The sequence below is a fragment of the Corythoichthys intestinalis genome, chromosome 4 (assembly GCF_030265065.1).
Source record: "Corythoichthys intestinalis isolate RoL2023-P3 chromosome 4, ASM3026506v1, whole genome shotgun sequence".
NCBI classification, from domain to species: Eukaryota; Metazoa; Chordata; class Actinopteri; order Syngnathiformes; family Syngnathidae; genus Corythoichthys; species Corythoichthys intestinalis.
This window is the reverse complement of record NC_080398.1, coordinates 29,209,189-29,231,115: the sequence shown is the minus strand read 5'-3', so window position 1 is coordinate 29,231,115 and position 21,927 is coordinate 29,209,189. Positions and strand designations below refer to the sequence as shown.

At 38.6% G+C, this 21,927-nt stretch overlaps 2 protein-coding genes across 4 annotated transcripts in view; one reads left to right on the top strand and one right to left on the bottom strand.

The window, feature by feature from the left end:
• Positions 1–6,274, bottom strand: part of flcn (folliculin) — a 31,553-nt gene extending 25,279 nt beyond the window's left edge. The window contains exons 1-2 of the mRNA XM_057834441.1: positions 6,073–6,274; positions 5,766–5,972 (exon numbers count right to left, since the gene is read on the bottom strand). Of these exons, the coding sequence (XP_057690424.1) occupies positions 5,766–5,972 (207 nt within the window). The 5' untranslated portion in view covers positions 6,073–6,274. The remainder of the gene's footprint in view (positions 1–5,765; positions 5,973–6,072) is intronic.
• Positions 5,539–18,890, top strand: leng9 (leukocyte receptor cluster (LRC) member 9). 3 transcript variants are annotated; one of them, XM_057834438.1, is made up of 8 exons: positions 5,539–6,520; positions 6,727–6,818; positions 7,954–8,074; positions 12,439–12,566; positions 12,650–12,976; positions 13,040–13,268; positions 15,289–15,391; positions 18,260–18,890. In XM_057834438.1, exons 1-8 carry the CDS (start codon positions 6,342–6,344, stop codon positions 18,887–18,889), a joined length of 1,809 nt encoding a protein of 602 aa, XP_057690421.1. In that variant the 5' UTR covers positions 5,539–6,341; the 3' UTR covers position 18,890. The 3 variants fall into 3 exon arrangements, with proteins under 3 accessions (XP_057690421.1, XP_057690423.1, XP_057690422.1); XM_057834440.1 differs by having other exon boundaries at positions 6,727–6,843; XM_057834439.1 differs by lacking the exon at positions 5,539–6,520 and having other exon boundaries at positions 6,533–6,818.
• The last annotated feature ends 3,037 nt before the right edge of the window (positions 18,891–21,927 follow it).

Here is a 21,927-nt window from a genome sequence, read left to right as displayed (position 1 = left end):
GACTCACCGGCCACTTTATTAGGTACACCATGCTAGTAACGGGTTGGACCCCCTTTTGCCTTCAGCACTGCCTCAGTTCTTCGTGGCATAGATTCAACAAGGTGCTGGAAGCATTCCTCAGAGAGTTTGGTCCATATTGACATGATGGCATCGCACAGTTGGTGCCAGTGACGTGCGGTCAGGGGAGGCAGGTGAGGCAGAGCCTCACCTGTCATCATGACAAAAAAATAATTATAGCATCAAATTTATATTAATATTTGTCCATTGCTCTTTATGTATGACTCATTTCAAACATTTTTTATAGTCAAAATCGCTGAATTTGCCTATTTCCTGTTCAAATAACGAAATGAAATGAGAGGTGCGGCAGCAACGAGTAAAGCCTCACCTCTGATTGCGCAATCCATAACAAACTGGGTTGATACATGGAATTGGAGCGTGTTGGTTGCCGTACATCTGCATGTCGCCATTATAATGTTTCCAGATACGTTTATTTGACCTGATTTTCCACAGTCTGGCTAATGTATTTAACCCTTAAAGTTTAATGTTTGTTAGCGACATATTTAGTTTTGCTGATGGGAAACAAAACCGCAGTGAAAAGGCACAGGTTGCGGCAGATAGTACTCTGCCGCACTGAATGGGGGCGTACGTGAAACTGGACTTTCCGTCAAAAGTGGACGCGATTAACAACACCGGAGCTAAAAGGTTTGCTTCAAACTACGGGACAGAAGATAACTCGCGCTTTTCAAACGGACTGGTACACTCGAAAAGACTGGCTATGTGGCTGTCCTTCGAAAAATCGCCTTTGCTGCTTTCCCTGCCTTTTCTTCTCAACTTGTGCCAATGTCTGGACTAACACGAGATATTGTGACATTAAAAAACTACCACGAAGCCTCAGCAAACATGACAGCTTGACCACTCACATTTAAAGCCTGATTCCTTTAAAAACTTTTGGAAGCTCAAGGATCGATTTGGCTTTGACGAACAGCGGAAGCTCAACGGTAGCATCCACAATGCCAAGGTAAAGGAAAACCGAAAGAGTTTGAAAGACCTCATTAATGCAACCTGCATCCTAGCTAAACAGGAGTTAACATTTCATGGTAACGATGAGCGTGTAAGCTCTTCTAAACGTGGCATATATGTAGAACGATTACATGGTTTTGCTGAGAAAGATGAAAGGTTAGCTAGACATTTGGACATATCCACTGTGTTTTCTGGCTTGTCAAATACAACACAGAACAATCTAATTGAAGCAATCCTCTCCATTGAGGCGGAGAGATTTTTTAAAGTAAAGGAAAATAAGGAGGACTTTTACAAAAAGGGCGTAGGTTTGCATAGGGACGGTAGGGACATAACACTACCAACTTTTCAGGATGCTAAAATTGTCCCTACCAACTTTTAAGCAACCTTAACTTTTTTGCATGATATCATGTTCAGTTATATAGAGAATTTAGATCTCTCAATAGTTCCATATGTTGTAAGGATAGAATTGACCCTACCATTATTAAGTGAATTATTTTCATTATGTTTATGTTTGCTAATAAAAACCAGACATTTATTCAGGAAGTTTTCAAAATGTTTCTTTAGTATTTTTTGAAAACAAAGGTTTGAATCGAACAGTGTATCATCTGAACCAATGCACGTAAAAGTTATTATCAGTAGATAAGGATTTATTTTGCATTGATCATTTTTGCCTATTAATTAATTAGGTTCGTATACATGAGAAATGTGGCCCTTTGCCCCCTTCATCCAATCTGTTTGGTCTTATTAATGTCCCGTCTCCAGCAAAAAGTGTACCTAAATGCAGGTTATGCTGGTATATCGTCCCTACGAATGTTGAGACCAAACCTATGCCCTTCCAAAGTAACGGCGGTTTTTGTGGTGAAGGAGAGGCGCAAGACCACAAACAGTTTTCATTTCAATCTTATTAAAAAAAAAAAAAAAAAAAAAAAAAAAGAGCTTAAACTAAGAAAAATACTAAAGAATATTTAAAAACTAAATTTTGGACTTAAATAAAATATTACTTGTTTTTCTTTTCACACTTTTTGTTTAGCAATCTGTAATAAATTGATTAAAGTATCAGAATTAAAAGTTTTAAAAACAACTGAATATTTCACTAAAGGTCAGAATTGAATTCTGTGGTTTTTTACACCACTCTTTACTCTCATTTATGTTGCATGAATTATAGAATTGCGACGGCCAACACATTGAGGGTGTAGAGCAAATGCATGTTATTTTCTTACTTTTACGTATCGATAATATGTACCGTGTGTGCGTGTTTTGTGAAGAATGCTGATGAGATATGAAATAACCAGTAGCCAATTGAATAAGCTACCCTTTTTGGTTTATATATTTGGAAATCTAACCCTAAAGGAGTCAGTGCCTCTCCAACCATGAACCTCACCGCAAGTCACTGGTTGGTGCAGATTTTTTGGCTGCACATCCATGATGCGCATCTCCCGTTCCACCACATCCCAAAGATGCTCTATTGGATTGAGATCTGGTGACTGTGGAGGCCATTTGAGTACAGTGAACTCACTGTCATGTTCAAGAAACCAGTCTGAGATGATTCCAGCTTTATGACATGGCGCATTATCCTGCTGAAAGTAGCCATCAGAAGTTGGGTACATTGTGGTCATAAAGGGATGGACATGGTCAGCAACAATACTCAGGTAGGCCAAGGTGTTCCAACGATGCTGAATTGGTACCAAGGGGCCTAAAGAGTGCCAAGAAAATATTCCCCACACCATTACACCACCACCACCAGCCTGAACCGTTGATACAAGGCAGGATGGATCCATGCTTTCATGTTGTTGACGCCAAATTCCGACCCTACCATCCGAATGTTGCTGCAGAAATCGAGACTCATCTGACCAGGCCACATTTTTCCAATCTTCTATTGTCCAATTTCGATCAGCTTGTGCAAATTGTAGCCTCAGTTTCCTGTTCTTAGCTGAAAGGAGTGGCACCCGGCGTGGTCTTCTGCTGCTGTAGCCCATCTGCCTCAAAGTTCGACGTACTGTGCGTTCAGAGATGCTCTTCTGCCTACCTTGGTTGTAACGGGTGGTTATTTGAGTCACTGTTGCCTTTCTATCAGCTCGAACCAGTCTGGCCATTCTCCTCTGACCTCTGGCATCAACAAGGCATTTCCGCCCACAGAACTGCCGCTCACAGGATATTTTTTTCTTTTTCAGACCACTCTCTGTAAACCCTAGAGATGGTTGTGCGTGAAAATCCCAGTAGGTCAGCAGTTTCTGAAATACTCAGACCAGCCCTTCTGGCACCAACAACCATGCCACGTTCAAAGTCACTCAAATTACCTTTCTTCCCCATACTGATTCTCGGTTTGAACTGCAGGAGCTTGTCTTAAACCATGTCTACATGCCCAAATGCACTGAGTTGCCGCCATGTGATTGGCTGATTAGAAATTAAGTGTTAACGAGCAGTTGGACAGGTGTACCTAATAAAGTGGCCGGTGAGTGTATATTATGAGGCAGTAACAAAATAGTAATACACAGACACTAATGAAAGTAACTTTAATCGGTTACTGGTTTGGAAAACTGAACGTGTTGGATAGCTCGTTACTGAAAGAAAGTAATCAGATTACAGTTACTGACAACAATGGTTGTGCACACCAGATTGTTTCTAGTGCGCACCCAGGCCCGGAGTGACTAATCGGGAGCTTCTGGACGATTCCAGAAGGGCCGGCTGGCCAGATGGGCCGGTCCGGGTTTTATTAAAAAAAAAAAAAAAAAAAATTACACTGTTATCATTTTTTGTTTGGTATTTATTTATGACAGTGTCACTGAGTATAACTTACATTCTGTTACCGCTGTCCCTGTGGGCAGTCTTAAAAAAAAAAAAAAAAACTATTATTTTTTTCCCCAGACTCATCCTCACGTGTGCAGACGAAAAATACAGCATGCAGCTCCGCCCCCTAATTGTAGTCTGTATTGAGCCAAATTAGCTGCTATCTCGGTGCTCGGATGGATAAAAAGAGCAAGGGTGGCGCTGAAAATTAAGAATTAAAAAGAGAAAAGCACTCGTGAAAGAATCGGCAAAATGCGCGAAAATAGCTAATTTTTTTCATGCAACGACTTTGCGGCCTCAAACTACAGAGGATTACAACGAAAGTGGTAAGGCCGGATGGCGAAAAAAATGCAACTTGCACCGTGTGATACGACAATATGTAATTGTGGAAACTTTGGCTTCTTGTAGCACCTCACAAGGGATATGTAGCAGCAAGCATTAGCCATAATGAACACACCACAGGTGCAGAGCTGGAAGGTAGGATTGCCATGTCGTTCAGCGAGTGAACATTAGAATGAATATATTCAATTACGTGGCGTTTTTAAAGTGGAAATGGAAAATGGATAATAGTATCATTAGAAGTTGTTACAATGTGCAATACGTATTCTTTATTTTTCATATTGTTATGTTGCTATGTTTGTTTTATCTGTAAACACTCATTTTGTTAATATTTGATGTTGCAGAAAAGGTCTTATTTATTCATTTATTTTAGGGCTGTCAAAATTAATGCGTTAACGGGCGGTAATTAATTTTTTTAATGAATCACGTTAAAATATTTGACGCAATTAACGCACATGCCCTGCTCAGACAGATTTAAATGACAGTACAATGACATGCCCACTTGTTAATTGTGTTTTATGGAGTTTTGCCGCCCTCCACTGGCGCTTGGGTGCGACTGATTTTATAGGCTTCAGCACCCATGAGCATTGTGTAAGTAATTATTGACATCAACAATGGCGGGCTACTAGTTTATTTTTTGATTGAAAATTTTACAAATTTTAATAAAACGAAAACATTAATAGGGGTTTTAATATAAAATTTCTATAACTTGTACTAACATTTATCTTTTAAGAACTACAAGTCTTTCTATCCATGGATCGCTTTAACAGAATGTTAATAATGTTAATGCCATCTTGTTGATTTATTGTTATAATAAACAAATACAGTCCTTATGTACCTTATGTTGAATGTATATATCCATCTTGTGTCTTATCTTTCCATACCAACAATAATTTGCAGAAAACTATGGCATATTTTATAGATGGTTTGAATTGCGATTAATTACGATTAATTTTCAAGCTGTAATTAACTCGATCAAAAATTTTAATCGTTTGACAGGCCTAATTTATTTTCCAAATGTATCATTTAATATAGTTTTTTTTAAAATCCATTTTTAAATTTGTTCAAAATATGTTGTGTTGCACTTGTTAAAATAAAGCCACCTTGTTAAACAACCATTACCTGCACTGAATTGGAATGCACAGAATTACAGTACACGGCTTTAGAGAACACTGAACTTAACACGTCTATGCATAATGACATAATTTTAAATGAGTGGGCCGGTCTGAGGCATGAAATTCCAGGGCCGAAAATGAGTTCCACTCCGGCCCTGTGCGCACCACATACTATTTGGCGTGCACCAGATTGTTTCTTGTGTGTACCAGATAGTTTTTTAGTGCGCACCAGATGGTTTAAATTTATTTTATTTCTGTTGATGTCCCTTTAGGCTCCGTATATTTCTGTTTTGAATTCATCTTATTTTCTTTAGTTATTATTAACATTGTATTACTTCTTAAATTTCTTTTTTTTTTTTAATCCATAAAAAGAGAATGCTTACATTTCTCCCAGTTCAGATGGATTGGACGTCTATCGCCGTCCATGGCACTAAACACGATCATTCACTGCCAAGTGTGTGACGTGCGCATGATAAACTGTTTTTCCACCTTGGCTGAGCTCACCTCACACATTTCTCCCCTCTGGCTGGCCGAACTGTTGGCCCTCATTGTGAGTCCTTCACCGTCCCGATCAACGTCTCTGTCCCCGGACACCGCGACGCCTGTCTGGGACGAAGGCGACGGGGAGGGAAGGTGCAAAGCCTCCGTGCAGAACAGTGTCCTCGGTCCATGAAGCTCACAGAAATGACACAGAGCCACCAAAGCGTTCATCTAAACGGATTATTAGCAACATTTAGAAATCGAACGTAATGTTTCAAAAGTAAACATAAAATTTCTTTCAGTAGTTTCCACAAGTGACAGCTCGTCTCACCTTCGACTAATAGAAGTTCACTGTTCACTCACTTTATAGAAATACTTCCATAATTCGTCGTCCTCCCAAATTAAGTCGCGTAATAATACTCAGCATTTCGAGAAGTTTACACAAAAAATAAATGTCTTATTTCGAGTGTCACAGCAAGCTTCTATTGTGTTTACCTCCGCTAGCATTAGCATGACGTCATATGAGTGACTAGAGTCACGCGCTCTGGCTCATTGCGGTTTTAAATTTTTTCATCGAAATTTTATGAGTCATACATAAAAATGCCGTTTTCCCCCCCCACGCATAATGCAATAACATGGGTATTTGTCTGTAATACGAGTTTTATACCTCGACAACAACGAACATTTTCGACTAAAACTAATGAGTACTACATTACCCACAATCCGTCACGGCATAGCATACTTTGTGTCAAGCGTGAGTTGCGGAAACTGCTACTTAGGTTCGTAATACAGAAAAAGCGCAATATTTTATGTTTGTCTTTAACATTTACTACTATATATTTAAGATATTGTAACGTATTTTATGACTTTCTAATTATTCTATGGCCACGGTTTAGTTCGCTGCTCTCTTCCGCGTTGGTCATTGTACTGTAATTATGATTATGAACTCAGCATTTCACTAATCTTCGTTTTTTTAAATCTACAGCATGGCGTCAGATTGCTCTGGATTGTCTTCAGACACGAAGAATTCCGATGTTCAAATAAAAGGTCCTGTTGATACAGAAGATGTCAAAACAGGTGGCGTCAAAATAATTTTTTATTGGTATGGCAAGTACTTGCTTCCTATTTCACTAGACAACTACTTGTGTAAAATACTGTATAAAAATACACATTGTCCAAACATTATTATATTATTTCTGTCAATTATATATAATTTATATATTTAATACAAGGGGAATAAGCCACACAAAATAATTTCATGAGGATTGGATGCAAAAAGCCATCAGAAAAATAATACTGAAGTGCAAAAACAAAATATTCTTACTTAGGTTGTTCCCCAAAACTGGCATTTTTTTTGATTGTACACAAATATAATGACTTATATATTGAAGTCCTTATACAACTTTTCATTCTAAATCCCTTGTATTCTGCGAAATAGGACTTTATAAAAATGTTGACGTAAATTTTGTGGTGTTTAGTAATGGTATAGCTTCAAACAGACATGAAAAAAGTTTTAACAAGATAAATCACAGCCACATATTTCTGTTTGCATTCGGCCGCCGGCTGGAAATGTGTTTATCAAGAACTATGTGTTTATATGACACGAGTGTCGGTACCAGTGTCTCCTTATCTTAATGGAATTGAGTAGAAAAAAAAAATACTCCACCTCCCAAGACATCTCCTTAGTCAAGCTGGGAAACTTGACATTTTATCACAGACTCACTAAGTTAAACAAACATTCACCTTTTTATTAACTGGTATGAGATGTGTGTATCGTTCAGTTCCCTGTAAGTTCCATTCCAGGTTTTTTAGCTCGGGAGTTCTTTACAGTAACCAGTGACAACTTTGATACAGATGTGAAACTAGAAAATGAAAACTAGACAGCTATCATCATGAATTTGAGACAAGAGGGAAATTTAATTCTCTTTGGGCATAGCCACAATAGAGCCTCTAAATTTGTACATTTTTTGGACACTTAAAATGCATTTTGTACTTTCTATTCTCATTTAGTTTCCCGCAGCATCTCTTTGACCACAGGACTCTCTGTCAAGGTCGCATCATCCTTATGTTGCTCTTGCTAGCGATTCAACAATGTTTATTTTGTACGCTTTGTTTGTGTTCTTTTTCCAACCAATGAGGGAATCAATACATGGCAGACACGCTGACATGAACATTGACCTTTCCGCTGTCTCTGTTCATATGGCTCTGTCAGATGCGAAAGGAGTCGACGTGTGCCCGTTCTTCCTAGAGGGAAAGTGTCACTTTGGTGTCAGATGTCGTATGTCTCACAGGTCGAGCCAGCTGATCTGTCAAGTAAACAGCAACAGCTCAGTGTAAGATTTCTCTTTGTTAATTGCTTTGATTGAATAACTTTTATGGAACTCTCTAAATAATCACATCGCATTGTCCGCTTGCAGTGCTTCTGATTTGAAAAGGCTATATAGTAACAGTGGTACCTTAAGATACGAAAGCTTTAGTACACGAAAAATTCCTTTTACGCATTGTTGTTTTTGGGAGCCCTTTTAAATTTTGCCGCATTCTTAGTCTTTTGGACGAACATACTTATTGGTCTTAATCATAATTTAGTCAAAATGTGTTTGACTTCGTCTTGTTTTATTCGACAAAATCTCATACAAATTTTGCCTAGTTGGAGTCGACAGTTATTCAAAATGTTTTTGTCTGTAAAATTCAAAAGTTTTAGTCAAAAAAATTAAAAAATGCTTTCCAATAATTTCGAGTAAACATAGACAAACAAGCACATATTGAAGCGTCTACAAGGACAACGCCAACTTTTTGGTAATAATACACACTCAGCAGTACATTTTTTTCAATTACACCCACCTAGAAGCCACGAACTGGATGTTGTGAAAAGTTGTCCGAGCTTTTAAGGAGATGCTTGCCACGCTAAAGTGGATGCTAATAGTAATGTGAATGCTATGCTAACGCGACGAGTTCCATTTAGTGTGTGATGATCACTCAGCACGGACCTTTAACCCTTTAAGGTCTGGGCCTATTTTGTCTGATTTTGCATGCCTTTGAAGTTGCCTTTATATTTCAAAGAAAGAATTGGTTACGATGGCCTGGTTTGGTCCCTTTTTTTGTGACACCTTGAACTTCATGTCCAAATTGTTGTTTCCTTCACTGATCAATTATAAATCATCATTTTGGGCCCAAAAAGACCAAAAATTCCAAAATCGTTTTGTCAAAATTTTTAATATTGATGTCCAATTGACAACCAAACATGCGTAACGAACCGTTTTGAAACTTTGTAATATTTATTCAACATGTTAGGATGAACATTCAACCAAAAAAATTTAGAATAAATAGTCTTATATTTGACAATTCAACATAAACAACTGGTATAGCCATAGGCGTTTTTTGCCTTTATACATGCTCCAGTCAAAACAGGTTATATACAGCAGATCTAACAGTGAAGAACAGTGAAAAAATATATACCATCTAACACAAAAAGTGTTTAGAGGCCATCTCTTTATGAGTTTAGGTATTGCGGCCCATCGCCTGATGAAAACTATGTACACACAATCAAGCTTCTTGAACACACATTTATATACACAAATTGAGAAGATTGATGTGGGAAACAAATATATATATAACATTGGGGGAAAAAAAGCATTTTCAAAAATATTTACAATAAACAAGTTAAATTTTTTTCAGTCATGCCACTCCGAAAAGCAGTTTCGTGCTGGAATTAGACACGGCTACATCACACAGCTCACACTTCCATGGGGTGTCGGTCCTCTTTCCACCCTTCCATTTTCATTTCACTTTACTTTCATTGTCACTATAAATGTACATGAAAATAAGTCAGTATTTATGAAAATAATAAAGTATAAAATAAAAATATATACAGCAATAAATAATAATGGAAATCTATATGTATGACAATAGAAAGAATACCATAGCTGAATATGTGCTACATCCCTAATCTTCATATAGAAAGAAGAACACCACAAATTATAAATTCCTGCCTGGGATACCCACAGTGCACGTACGACTTTGATCTGATATGCACATTTTATTATTATATACACAAACACACACTTATATTGCATCAAAATTAACTTTGTCTTGCAATATCAAAAGAAACTTTCAAAAGAAACGTTTTCAGCATGAAAAAAAAAGAGTGAGTTGGTTTACCTCTGCTTGTCGATGGCGTCACCCACGTGTTCAAATCCGTCACTATCTTCACTCGAGGACTCTTCCGAAGAAGACGATGATGACGAATTTGGACCATCCTCTTCCCCAAGTTGATCAGAAGCACAATTGCTTGCGCTAAATTTAGTTTTCCGTTCATTGTCAAAGTCACACAAAGTCGCTGCTCGATCCAGCAGTATCCAACTGGCCGTCGCTCGCCACCTCGCTGCTTCAGAACACTCCTCCCTCTGGTTCGGTTGAACCTCGCACCGCAGTTATATTTATTTAAAAAAAACGCATTTTGTGCTTCCACTGTGACTTCGAAAGGGTTCGTTTGATTTGTGTTTTTTTTCATGGAGCTTCCGTTTTGAAAAAAGGACTAGAAATGATGGAAATATAGACATAAACAAATGATCCATGCAGCGTTTTAATGTTTTTTTGAGAGGACAATAAAACTATAAAACTTAAATGACAATATCTCACGTTCTAGTTGGTCGATTGACTTCAAATAATAACGAGAGTAAACCGCAACTTCCGCACTTTAAAACGAGACCAACCAACGGCATGTGGGTGACGTAATTAAAACGTGAGGGCGCTTCAAAGACGACGTGCGCTGAGGACGCGCCGGCGCGTCCTTCGACTCTCAAGGGTTAAAGGCTAAAACAACATTGCTTATTCTCTCTTGCCAAGATGAGAAAACAAATCTACTCATGTGTTTCCAAACAAGCAAGATGGAGTGCTGCCTAGCTTTAAACAAATCCTAAACTCCAGTGAGGAGAGTGAGGGAAAGGCGCAGCACATGTCACATGGGTGACACGACCTGAACAGTGCTACGATGCAAGCTGAAGTACTCCATGTACAATATGAAAATGTCAGGCATTGTGAACATAGCTCGTCATCTTCACGTCATTGTAATGAAAAAATTGTTCGTCGATGACATATTTTCATTTACATTGTTGACGAAAACAACGAAAAGTTTTTCGAAGCCTTTTCACTTCATATTACGAAAAACTATTCAGCATACGAAAGATAATACATACTGTAAAAGACGATTCCCGATCGCAGAAAATTTTAAAAGTCACAACGTAAACACGCCATAAAATCCTGTTGCCCTATTGGTCAGAATCTTTCCCATAATGGCCAGTAACCATGATTCTGCTCTTCTATTGGCTGATTGTTGACGTTTCATTTTGGGTGTCGCAGTGTAATAACATGCACAAGCGCACGGGGTCACACCAGCAAGTAAAAGCCGGGCTTTTTTTCCTTCTTAGACAAAACCTTTTGTCTCTTTTGTTGCTCTGCCATCTTTGCCAAATTTGCGCGAAAGCATTCGCATCGACTTCCGCCTTTATAATGAATGGGATTAAGGGGCAAGTGACATATGCTGTAAACAGTCAGCATATTTGTAGTTTTTTTTTTGTGTGACAGGGTTCCTACCACCCTCCTCAAAGTTAAGTAGTGCCGATGAAAGCGATAGAGACCCCATCAAGATATAAAAGCGGTGTCATTCAACTAGTTGTCAGCCGACATACACTGGGGCAAATAAGTATTTAGTCAACCACCAGTTGTGCAAGTTCTCCTAATTGAAAAGATTAGAGAGGCCTGTAATTGTCAACATCGGTAAACCTCAACCATGAGAGACAGAATGTGAAAAAAAAAAACTGAAAATCACATTGTTTGATTTTTAAAGAATTTATTTCCAAATTAGAGTGGAAAATAAGTATTTGGTCACCTACAAACAAGCAAGATTTCTGGCTGTCAAAGAGGTCTAGCTTCTTCTAACGAGGCTCCACTCGTTACCTGTATTAATGGCACCTGTTTTAACTCATTATCGGTATAAAAGACACCTGTCCACAATATCAGTCAGTCACACTCCAAACTCCACTATGGCCAAAACCAAAGAGCTGTCGAAGGACACCAGAGACAAAATTTGTAGACCTGCTGGGAAGACTGAATCTGCAATAGGTAAAACGCTTGGTGTAAAGAAATCAACTGTGGGAGCAATTATTAGAAAATGGAAGACATACAAGACCACTGATCATCTCCCTCGATCTGGGGCTCCATGCAAAGATCTCACCCCGTGGCATCAAAATGATAACAAGAACGGTGAGCAAAAATCCCAGAACCACACGGGGGGACCAAGTGAATGACCTACTGAGAGCTGGGACCACAGTAACAAAGGCTACTATCAGTAACACAATGCGCCGCCAGGGACTCAAATCCTGCACTGCCAGACATGTCCCCCTGCTGAAGCCAGTACATGTTCAGGCCCGTCTGCGGTTCGCTAGAGAAAAGTGACATTTATCCGATTAATCGATTAGTCGTTTAATTAATCGTCCGATTAATCGATTATGAATATAATCTTTAGTTGCAGCCCAATCTTGAAGTACCACTGTAGGTGTACAGTTTTCTTGAGTTGTGAATTTTTTGGACATGAGCCATCCCCTTTCACCTGTATTCAAAATGCTTAAAAAAACGTGTTTTTCAATGTGTTGAACATTTTGTAGAATTTCAACTTAATATTTGATTCAATTCCTTACAGAGACCCAGCTAACGATATCGCAGACGCTCTTATTCCTGATCATGGGGATGAACAGGTTAACGAAAACCAAAAGAAGAAAAAACCAAACAAGGCCAAAACTGCCAAACCCAAAGACGATGAGGGAAACGGTATTTTTTATCAACCATTTCTCACATAGATTCTATTTTTTTATTGTTCCCATAAACTAAATACTTTTTTTTTTAATGCATAGATGTCAACAAAAAACCTCGCATGCGAACAGCTGACGACGTAATCTCTCGGATCCTCTGGGACACCTCGGTGGACGCGTCCCAATTTGTAGTGGGCTACGTGGACCGTTTCCTGGGCGTGCTGGATCGCCCCTTCTGTGACTTCAACTGGGACATCAACCCATGTGACTGCGACTACACCACGGAGCTGGCCCTTCCCAGACATCGGATCCAGTACTTCAGCTACAAAGGACACCGTGTGTGGGACCGCCACAGCAGGACCGACAGGGTCTTCGGCTCCACTGGTCAATCTCTGGCTCCCCCCTTTGGAGGGGAGGAGAAAATTGAAGGTAAGCCAGGATAAAGTGTTGATTCACTTCCAAAGCCTTCAGAGCTTTTGTCATCATTCTTAGGAAAGGAAACACAGCCTGATGACCAAGAGCAACAAGTGAGAGTGACTTTGAATCACCCCAAAACAAGAGAAGAGCAACCACCTGCTGTTGTCGGGCAGAAAATGGAGCGTACTCACGCTGAGAATGCACATCTGCAGGAAGAAGAGCACAATGAGATGAACGCTCGCACTTCTGAGTCAGCGCAAGCGTGTCAGGCCTCGGCATGTTTTGCGGAGGAGGCGCCAAATAGGTCTGTTTTTCATCCTCGCTTGAAATAGCTAGATAGCAAATCTCACCCGTTGCTGTTATGCTCAACCCACATTTTTTCCTCAGAGTGCCAACTTAAATTCACTCATTGAGATGTCTCAATTTATACTTTTGTGGAGCTTTTATTTCTCAACTGCTTGTCATTCGGCTATGGATTTTATATAAGTTCTAAGACAGTCGTGTCGAACTCATTTTTGTCACTGGCCACATTTTAATTATTGTTTCCTTCGTTAAATAATGGACTCATCGATAATTAGTCAAATGATTTGACAAGTATTTGGATCATCGAGTCATTAAATATTTTTACCTAAAGTCCTCTTTTTGAACTTTGGAATAGCAAGTAATTTCTGATTTACAATTTTTTTTGTTAATTAATTTTGATTATTTAAAAGAAAAAAAAAAAAGAAAAAAAAAAGAAACTTTTGCTTTTTTAAAAAATTTATTATTGCTCTTTTTTACATAAAAAAAGGAAATCCAGTAAACATTTTATTTATTTGTTTATTTAGTGTGATTTGGTATTCATTTATACTGATTTAAAATTTTAAGTTAATAGGGAAAAAAATTTAATTTATAGTTTTGTTTTTAGTTAAAAAAAATAACAAAAAAGCTAAATATTTGTTTTGAATTTAAAAAATACTTCTTAAATAAAAAAAAGGAAGAAAACTTGATTTTTCTGTTTTTCTTATTTTTTTTTTCTTTTTTAAATGTCTGTTTTTAATAAAAAAGAAAAAACGGTAAATGTCGGTATTTTTTATATTATTTAGGGTTATTTATCTTGCATACATATATTTTTCGTATTGATTTTCGTTTTTTTAACTAAACACCAAAAAAAAAAAGGAAAACATTTTTGTTTCATTAAAAATAAAAACGATAGATATGGTATTCGCTTTCTTTATTTTATTTATTTATTTTTTAAATCACTTTGTTATTTTATTTTAGATATTTAAAAAGGAAAGAAACTGCAAATATTCTCTTTCATTCTCGATCTTTCTTTGACGAATACAGAAAATATATTAAAACTTTGAGCGGGAAACATGAAGTCAATGCACAAGATTTACCCTCGCAGGCCACCCAATATGATGTGGTGTGCCCGATCTGGCCCCCGTGCCTTGATTTTGACACCCCTCGCGCAGCATTTCCGCTGGTCTACAGGACACGTCTGACGGGCTTCACGCATGAATGGGTCAAATTAAACACGCTCAAGTAGAGGAACTATCGGTGAAAGGATTAGCGATCAGGCAGCATAGAATAGGATGTCAACATATCCGCACTTACAAGCGATTCAGATAATACTTGGATCTACACCTCACATTGCCACTTTGTGTACACTCCACCCCACCTAACCACATCTCTTTCTGACTCTAGTCTGCCCCCTTCTTTTTATCCTCAGTCATCAGGCCCCCAGCATGGTGTCAACCAGAAATACAATTGGCTAACGATAGCGCTACTATATTCATTGTTAGTGTGGGCGTTAAATGTATTTCTTGTTGTTTGTTCTTCTGTCTCTCTCTCTCCTTTTCTGCTGTATTTCCTGGTCTGTACCCCCATAACCTCTTCCTGCTCTCTGCGTTCTCCTAATAAACGAAACACAATGAATAATCATCACAATGGGAGTATATCATACTCCCAGTCCCAGGTGATACATTAAAACTGTTCAGACAGCTGAACAGGACAGGTTAAAGAAATGCTAGCAATTAATGACCTGCATTAATGAAAATACTCGCAGGCAACCGCTCAGGTTATGCAAACATATATTTTTTTTCTATAAGTGCAGCACATAAATAATATTTCCGACCTCCTGTTTTTCCTAAAGGTCAAAATGAATGAATGAATCATGGTTTTGAAACCAAATTTTCAAGCACAGCCTCCATAACCAAGATCTAGAGTAACAGGCGAGAGGTCAAGCGTAGTGTTATGTAATGAAAAGCTTGCTCCGATTTGTGAAGTGGTGCACAATTCCTGAGAGACTCTATTGAGTAATCCTGTTTGTTTTCTCATTTTAGTGGGAAGACATCCACAGACAAAGACGCACCGAATGTAGAAGATGGGGACGCGACTGAAAATTTGGCTGAAGGGGACGACAGTTTTGAAGGATTGAATAATTTGGTTGGTTCAGCACAGTTACCTTCCTTATATGTCATAGTGGCCACTCCCCTAACATGAAAAGACAAGTTTTAGGAGCGTACTCACATTAGTGAGATACTAATATCCCTTATTTCATGATGATATGATACGATATTGATTCCTTGGACAATATTTGCTGATATTACAAAGCCATCCACCATTTGATTCAATCAAGGGCCTCCGATCTATTTACTCATTGGTTGCCTTGACGATGATAGCTGTCCAATTGAATTTTTAACATGGTAGGCTGACAGTGAATGAATAAACACGATCCGTTGCATTTCACTTAAAGCAAAAAAAAAAACAACAAAAAAACGTGACAGTTGTGTTCTTCTCAATTTTTTTACTCAAACACGTAAGATATTTGATTAAAAAAACATTATTTTTAACAAACCTTCTAAAAGATGAAGATGTTGAACAATAGTTTCAATTTGATTTTGCTTCACCAGTCGATCCTGATCGATTTATCGGTACACACCTCATACTTAACTCATTCATTCACTGCCAACCAATGTGTAGGAAGCAGAAAAATATGTGTTCTTGTTATTAACAAAAGGAGAGTAAAAATTCATACTAAAATCACCTTTTAAATATTTATAATTGTTGAAAATATTAATAATTTCTGTATTTTTAAAAATATTTACTTATATTTTTTAACGAATAAAATAGAAGAGCACTAGGAGAGAGCAGACATCCACCCAAGCAGACAACTACTTGATGATATTCCCTTTTGTTTGTTTTTGAGTTATTGCAACATACCTTTTCTGAGGTCTATGATGTTTGATATCCTTACCCCAAAATGCAATCACCTCCTCCATTTCTTATTATGAATATACCCTGTAAATTTTGTACATACAGTGCTCCCCACTGGGAAAACCCATTGGCAGTGTATCAAATACTTGTTCTCCCCACTGTATGCCTTTATCACTTCTTAATTTATATTGAACCCAAGCATACAGTCTACAGAGCCGAATACATTAGCTCCATCTGTAGGTTTTACCTACGAGCATAGGTGATATAAACAAAATTGGCAAGACTAAAATGAATTCAAACAAAAATACACTCTGACGACATAAGCCTCCACCCACCAAACGCGAAACGCGAAAATTACATTTGTTCATCGATAAGCCGCACTGGACTTTAAGCCACAGCTGTCCTCACTGCTTTATGGGATATTTACACCAAAAGATATTAACTAGTAACACTTTATTTGACAGCGGCCGCATAAGACTGTCTAAGACCAAATGAACCACAATGAAGCTTTGAACCAATTGGCTGCAAAGCTTCAAGAAGCTTCATTTGGTCAGTACTGCTCCCTTAGGGGAGACAGTCAACCTTTGCTGCCACCTGCTTTCAACATTGTTGTCATCCAACATGCCTCCTAGCATGCATTGCAGCGCTACAGATGTAAATAACAATCAAAATTCATGTTCTGTGCTAATCATTTCCTCAGTTATTGTTTCAATTTTTTAATCTATTGCTAGCTATGGTATTTAGTAACACTTTATTTGACAGTGGCACCATAAAACTGCCATAAGACCATCATATTCATCACATGACACTGCCATGAGCATTAATGAATGCTTATGACATGTCATTTTGTGTCATCCGGCAAATGATCTCACTTTTGAATGGAAGTAAAAGATCTGAGCTGGACATAAATGGAGTTAGTCACATAATTTGCGGGTGATACTTAATGACATCTGTCATAAGCATTCATTAATGCCCACTATAGTGTCATGTCATAATTATGACGGTCTTATGATGCTACTGTCAAATAAAGTGTTACCTATTAACCCAAATAAATCAGCAAATAAGCCACACTGGACTATAAGGTGCAGGATTCAATATGAGAAAAAAAAAGTCTCAGTTTATAGTTCGAAAATTACGGTAATTGGTTCTAGAAGTAGTCTCGTAACCAGAAAATTCCATAAGTAGAGATGAGTTTTCCATGTAAATTCCGTAATCTGTTCCAAGCACGACTGAAAATTTTAGGGCTGCAGCTATCGATTGTTATAGTAGTCGATTAATCGATGAACTACTTAGTTCGAATAATCGAGTAATCGGATAAAGAACATGAAAAATTAAAATAGCCGAGCTGAGCCTCAAACGGTATAAAACAATTAAATAAATGAGGATCTATATACAACAAAAGAACAATTGGCTAACTTACATAGCAAAAGTCCGCTAGCTTAAATGCTGTAAAATGCTAACTTTTTTTCTCCAATGCCCTTAACGAATGGTTAGACTCATATTCCCCCCCAAAAAACAGCTAAATATAAATTACAAATGCATTAAAAACATTAGCCCAAACAAAAACCTAATTAACGTTGGTCTTAACAGGGAGCAGTTGGATTCAGCCATGTGAAATGAGGCAGACCAGAGGGCAATGTTTGCCACTTTAATCAAACGAAATTTAATTTGAATATTTTTTTTCTAATCGAATACTCGAGTTAATCGATTAATCGTTGCAGCACTAGAAAATTAATAATCCAGGTAAAAAAGTGTTTTATAAATTTACCTGCCATTGACAGCGATAGACATCTAATTCATTTAAACTGGATGGACTGGCTATGAATGCTCGTTCTATAGTGTCATTGAAGGCGCTAGCCGTCTAATTCATTTGGACTGGGAGACCCTCTCAGTCCAAATGGATTGGACGTCTACCACTGTGAATTGAAGCCAATGAGTTAAAATGAGTGTCCTACAAAAGGTTAACATCAATAGTCAAAAAGGCAATGGCAGCCAAAGACTTACTGAGCAATATCGTATATTGAATACTATATGAATTGCCTTGTGATGCTATCAATATTGGCTAACATTTGTCTGTTTTTCACATTTCCGTCCCAGAATCTTTCGGAATCCCTGGAACAAAAAGAGAACATCCCCGGCCGTCGCCGTAAAAAGAAACCCACGCACTTCATCACTTTCCGTGCCAACACTCCCGCCATCCTCACCTGTTTCCAGCAGCTCCAGGACGAGATCACCACCCTCCTCCCGTCGTCCGCCCCTCACTGGCAGGCCTCCACCAGCCTGCACGTCACTATGTGCCTCCTGGTTCTCCGAACCCCGTCCGAAGTGGAAGCCGCCGAAGAAATCCTCAGACGCTTCGCCCAGTTTGATCGCAACCCCCCGGTGGCTCTCAGCTTCCCCTTGAAGCTGAAGCATTTCAATGGCAGGGTGTTGTACCTCAGCCCGCAGCCTCAGATTCAGCTCCAGCAGCTCAACGCAGGCCTGCAGGAAGCGTACCGGAGCCAGGGTTTGCTCCATAGGGACTCCTACAACCCTCGCTACCATCTGACCCTGGCCAAAGTAAGGGGCTGCGAGGGAGAACGAATATTCGACGGGGTAGGCTACCTGAAGGTGGGCAAAGGTTTAAATTTCGGACGTTTGCCTATAAACACGTTGCACCTTTGTGTCGTCGGGGGTGATGATGTAGACGGTTTTTATGAGATCGTGTGTTCAGTAACTCTTAGATGATCGATCAATCAAGTGGGAAGTTATAAAGTTTGCCTTTATAAGGATCGTAATGCTCAGTTTAGATGAGGTAGTAATTCTACACCAGATTTATAGTGAGGCACTACTCTGCATCATTTGGATTTAAGCTGGAAACATTTGACTCAGAAAAGACAAACATAACCATATTCTTAAATGAATCCCTCTTGTTTTACTACAGTATTTTATCATCTTAAAGGCAGAGTGTTTTAACTCATTGATTACCATTAACGGCAATTAGGACTGCCACAAACGATTATTTTGAATAAATTTGCGAGTGTCGACTAATTGGCTTGTATATAAATTTTTCTACTTTTCTATCACGCTGGACTTAAGGTTTTAGTAACTTTAAATATAAGACACTAGTTTAATAAGACAATTATTTGCAAAAATAATCATATCCGTTCAATGAAAACTACAGAAATCAAAGAATATTTTTCCCCCTATATATATATATACAGTGGGGCAAATAAGTATTTAGACAACCACCAATTGTGCAAGTTTTCCTACTTGAAAAGATTATAGAGGCCTGTAATTGTCAACATGGGTAAACCTCAACCATGACAGACCGAATTTGGGAAAAAAAAAACAGAAAATCACGTTGTTTGATTTTTTAAAGAATTTATTTCCAAATTAGAGTGGAAAATAAATATTTGGTCACCTACAAACAAGCAAGATTTCTGGCTGTCAAAGAGGTCTAACTACTTCTAACGAGGTCTAACCAGGCTCCACTTATTACCTGTATTAATGGCGCCTGTTTTAACTCATTATCGGTATAAAAGACACCTGTCCACAACTTCAGTCAGTCACACTCCAATCTCCACTATGGCCAAGACCAAAGAGCTGTCGAAGGACACCAGAGACAAAATTGTAGACCTGCACCAGGCTGGGAAGATTGAATCTGCAATAGGTGAAACGCTTGGTGTAAAGAAATCAACTGTGGGAGCAATTATTAGAAAATGGAAGACATACAAGACCACTGATAATCTCCCTCGATCTGGGGCTCCTTGCAAGATCTCACCCCGCGACGTCAAAACGATAACAAGAACGGTGAGCAAAAATCCCAGAACCACACGAGGGGACCTAGTGAATGACCTACAGAGAGCTGGGACCACAGTAACAAAGGCTACTATCAGTAACACAATGCGCCGCCAGGGACTCAAATCCTGGACTGGCAGACGTGTCCCCCTGCTGAAGAAAGTACACGTCCAGGCCTGTCTGCGGTTCGCTAGACAGCATTTGGATGATCCAGAAGAGGACTGGGAGAATGTGTTATGGTCAGATGAAACCAAAATAGAACTTTTTGGTAGAAACGCAGGTTCTCGTGTTTGGAGGAGAAAGAATACTGAATTGCATCTGAAGAACACCATACCCACTGTGAAGCATGGGGGTGGAAACATCATGCTTTGGGGCTCTTTTTCTGCAAAGGGACCAGGACGAATGATCTGTGTAAAGGAAAGAATGAATGGGGCCATGTATCGAGAGATTTTGAGTGAAAATCTCCTTCCGTCAGCAAGGGCATTGAAGATGGGACGTGGCTTGGTCTTTCAGCATGACAATGATCCCAAACAGACAGCCAGGGCATCAAAGGAGTGGCTTCGTAAGAAGCATTTCAAGGTCCTGGAGTGGCCTAGCCAGTCTCCAGATCTCAACCCCATAGAAAATCTGTGGAGGGAGTTGAAAGTCTGTGTTGCCCAACGACAGCCCCAAAACATCACTGCTCTAGAGGAGATCTGCATGGAGGAATGGACCAAAATACCAGCAACAGAGTGTGAAAGCTTGTGAAGAGTTACAGAAAACGTTTGGCCTCCGTTATTGCCAAAAAAGGGTACATAACAAAGTCTTGAGATGAACTTTTGGTACTGACCAAATACTTATTTTCCACCATGATTTGCAAATAAATTCTTTAAAAATGAAACAATGTGATTTTCTGTTTCCCCCCCCACATTCTGTTGTCATGGTTGAGGTTCACCCATGTTGACAATTACAAGCCTCTCCAATAATTTCAAGTGGGAGAACTTGCACAATTAGTAGTTGACTAAATACTTATTTGCCCCACTGTATATGTGTGTGTGTATATATGGTTGGTATATCACTGGCTAGGAGAAAATTGCTGGAATTATCATATTTGGTGCAAATGATTTATGGGAACTTTTTAGAAGTTGTCTAATGATGGGTCGAAATGAGGAAACTATGTGCGAGGCTGCAGGACCAGCCAAGGTTTTAATTTTTTTTTTGTAATCAATACTTTACTTGCACTTTATTATTTTAAAAATCTATGTCAAATTAATATTGTTATCGTGAATGTACCCAGTAAGAATGTCAATTCATTTTTATAAGAACTCTCACAAATCAAAGAAGAGAATTTTGATGAAGTTATTTTTCGAACTATAAATTGCGTTTTTTTTTTTTTTCATAATTTGGTCGGGGTTGTGGCTTATGCTTCGGAGCGTCTTTTATGTGAAAATATTAACACATTATTATCTAATTTCAAATGTTATTTTCCCACTTGGAGGGACACTTTTGGTTTGGTAAACTTGTTAGCATGTTCTTTATGCTATAGTTATCTGAATAACTCTTAATAGCTATGCTACGTTAACATACCGAGCATGTTCTCAATTCGTTGTTTATGCGTCATGTAACGTTATCATACCATGCACCTATTCAGCCTGTTGCTCTCTATTCGATTTTTATTTAAATTGCCTGTCAAGATGACGTCTGTTTTTGGTGTTGGATTTTATCAAATAAATTTCTCCCAAAAATGGGACTTATACTCCGGTGCGACTTAGTATATGTGTTTTTTCCCTCTTTGTTGCGCATTTTTTGGATTGTGTGACTAAAGGCACTTTCACACTAGACTTAGAGGACCAGGGTACGGTTGGAGAGCTACCTCCCAGCAACACTTGTAAATGAGTTGTTGAAAAGGTTCAGCATTCACACTGCGCCAACCGAACTTTCCTAGTATCATCACGTGGACGAAAGGCGCACTCATTGATTGGACAAATAGAAGAGGAAATACCTTC

Bases quoted from the DNA above. Each gene is read 5' to 3' on its own strand.
- leng9 (XM_057834438.1), top strand. From the start codon at position 6,342: ATGCCGTTTTCCCCCCCCACGCATAATGCAATAACATGGGTATTTGTC. The intron at 6,521-6,726 runs GTTCGTAATACA...TTAAATCTACAG, and splicing joins TTGCGGAAACTGCTACTTAG to CATGGCGTCAGATTGCTCTG. The intron at 13,269-15,288 runs GTCTGTTTTTCA...TTCTCATTTTAG, and splicing joins GCGGAGGAGGCGCCAAATAG to TGGGAAGACATCCACAGACA.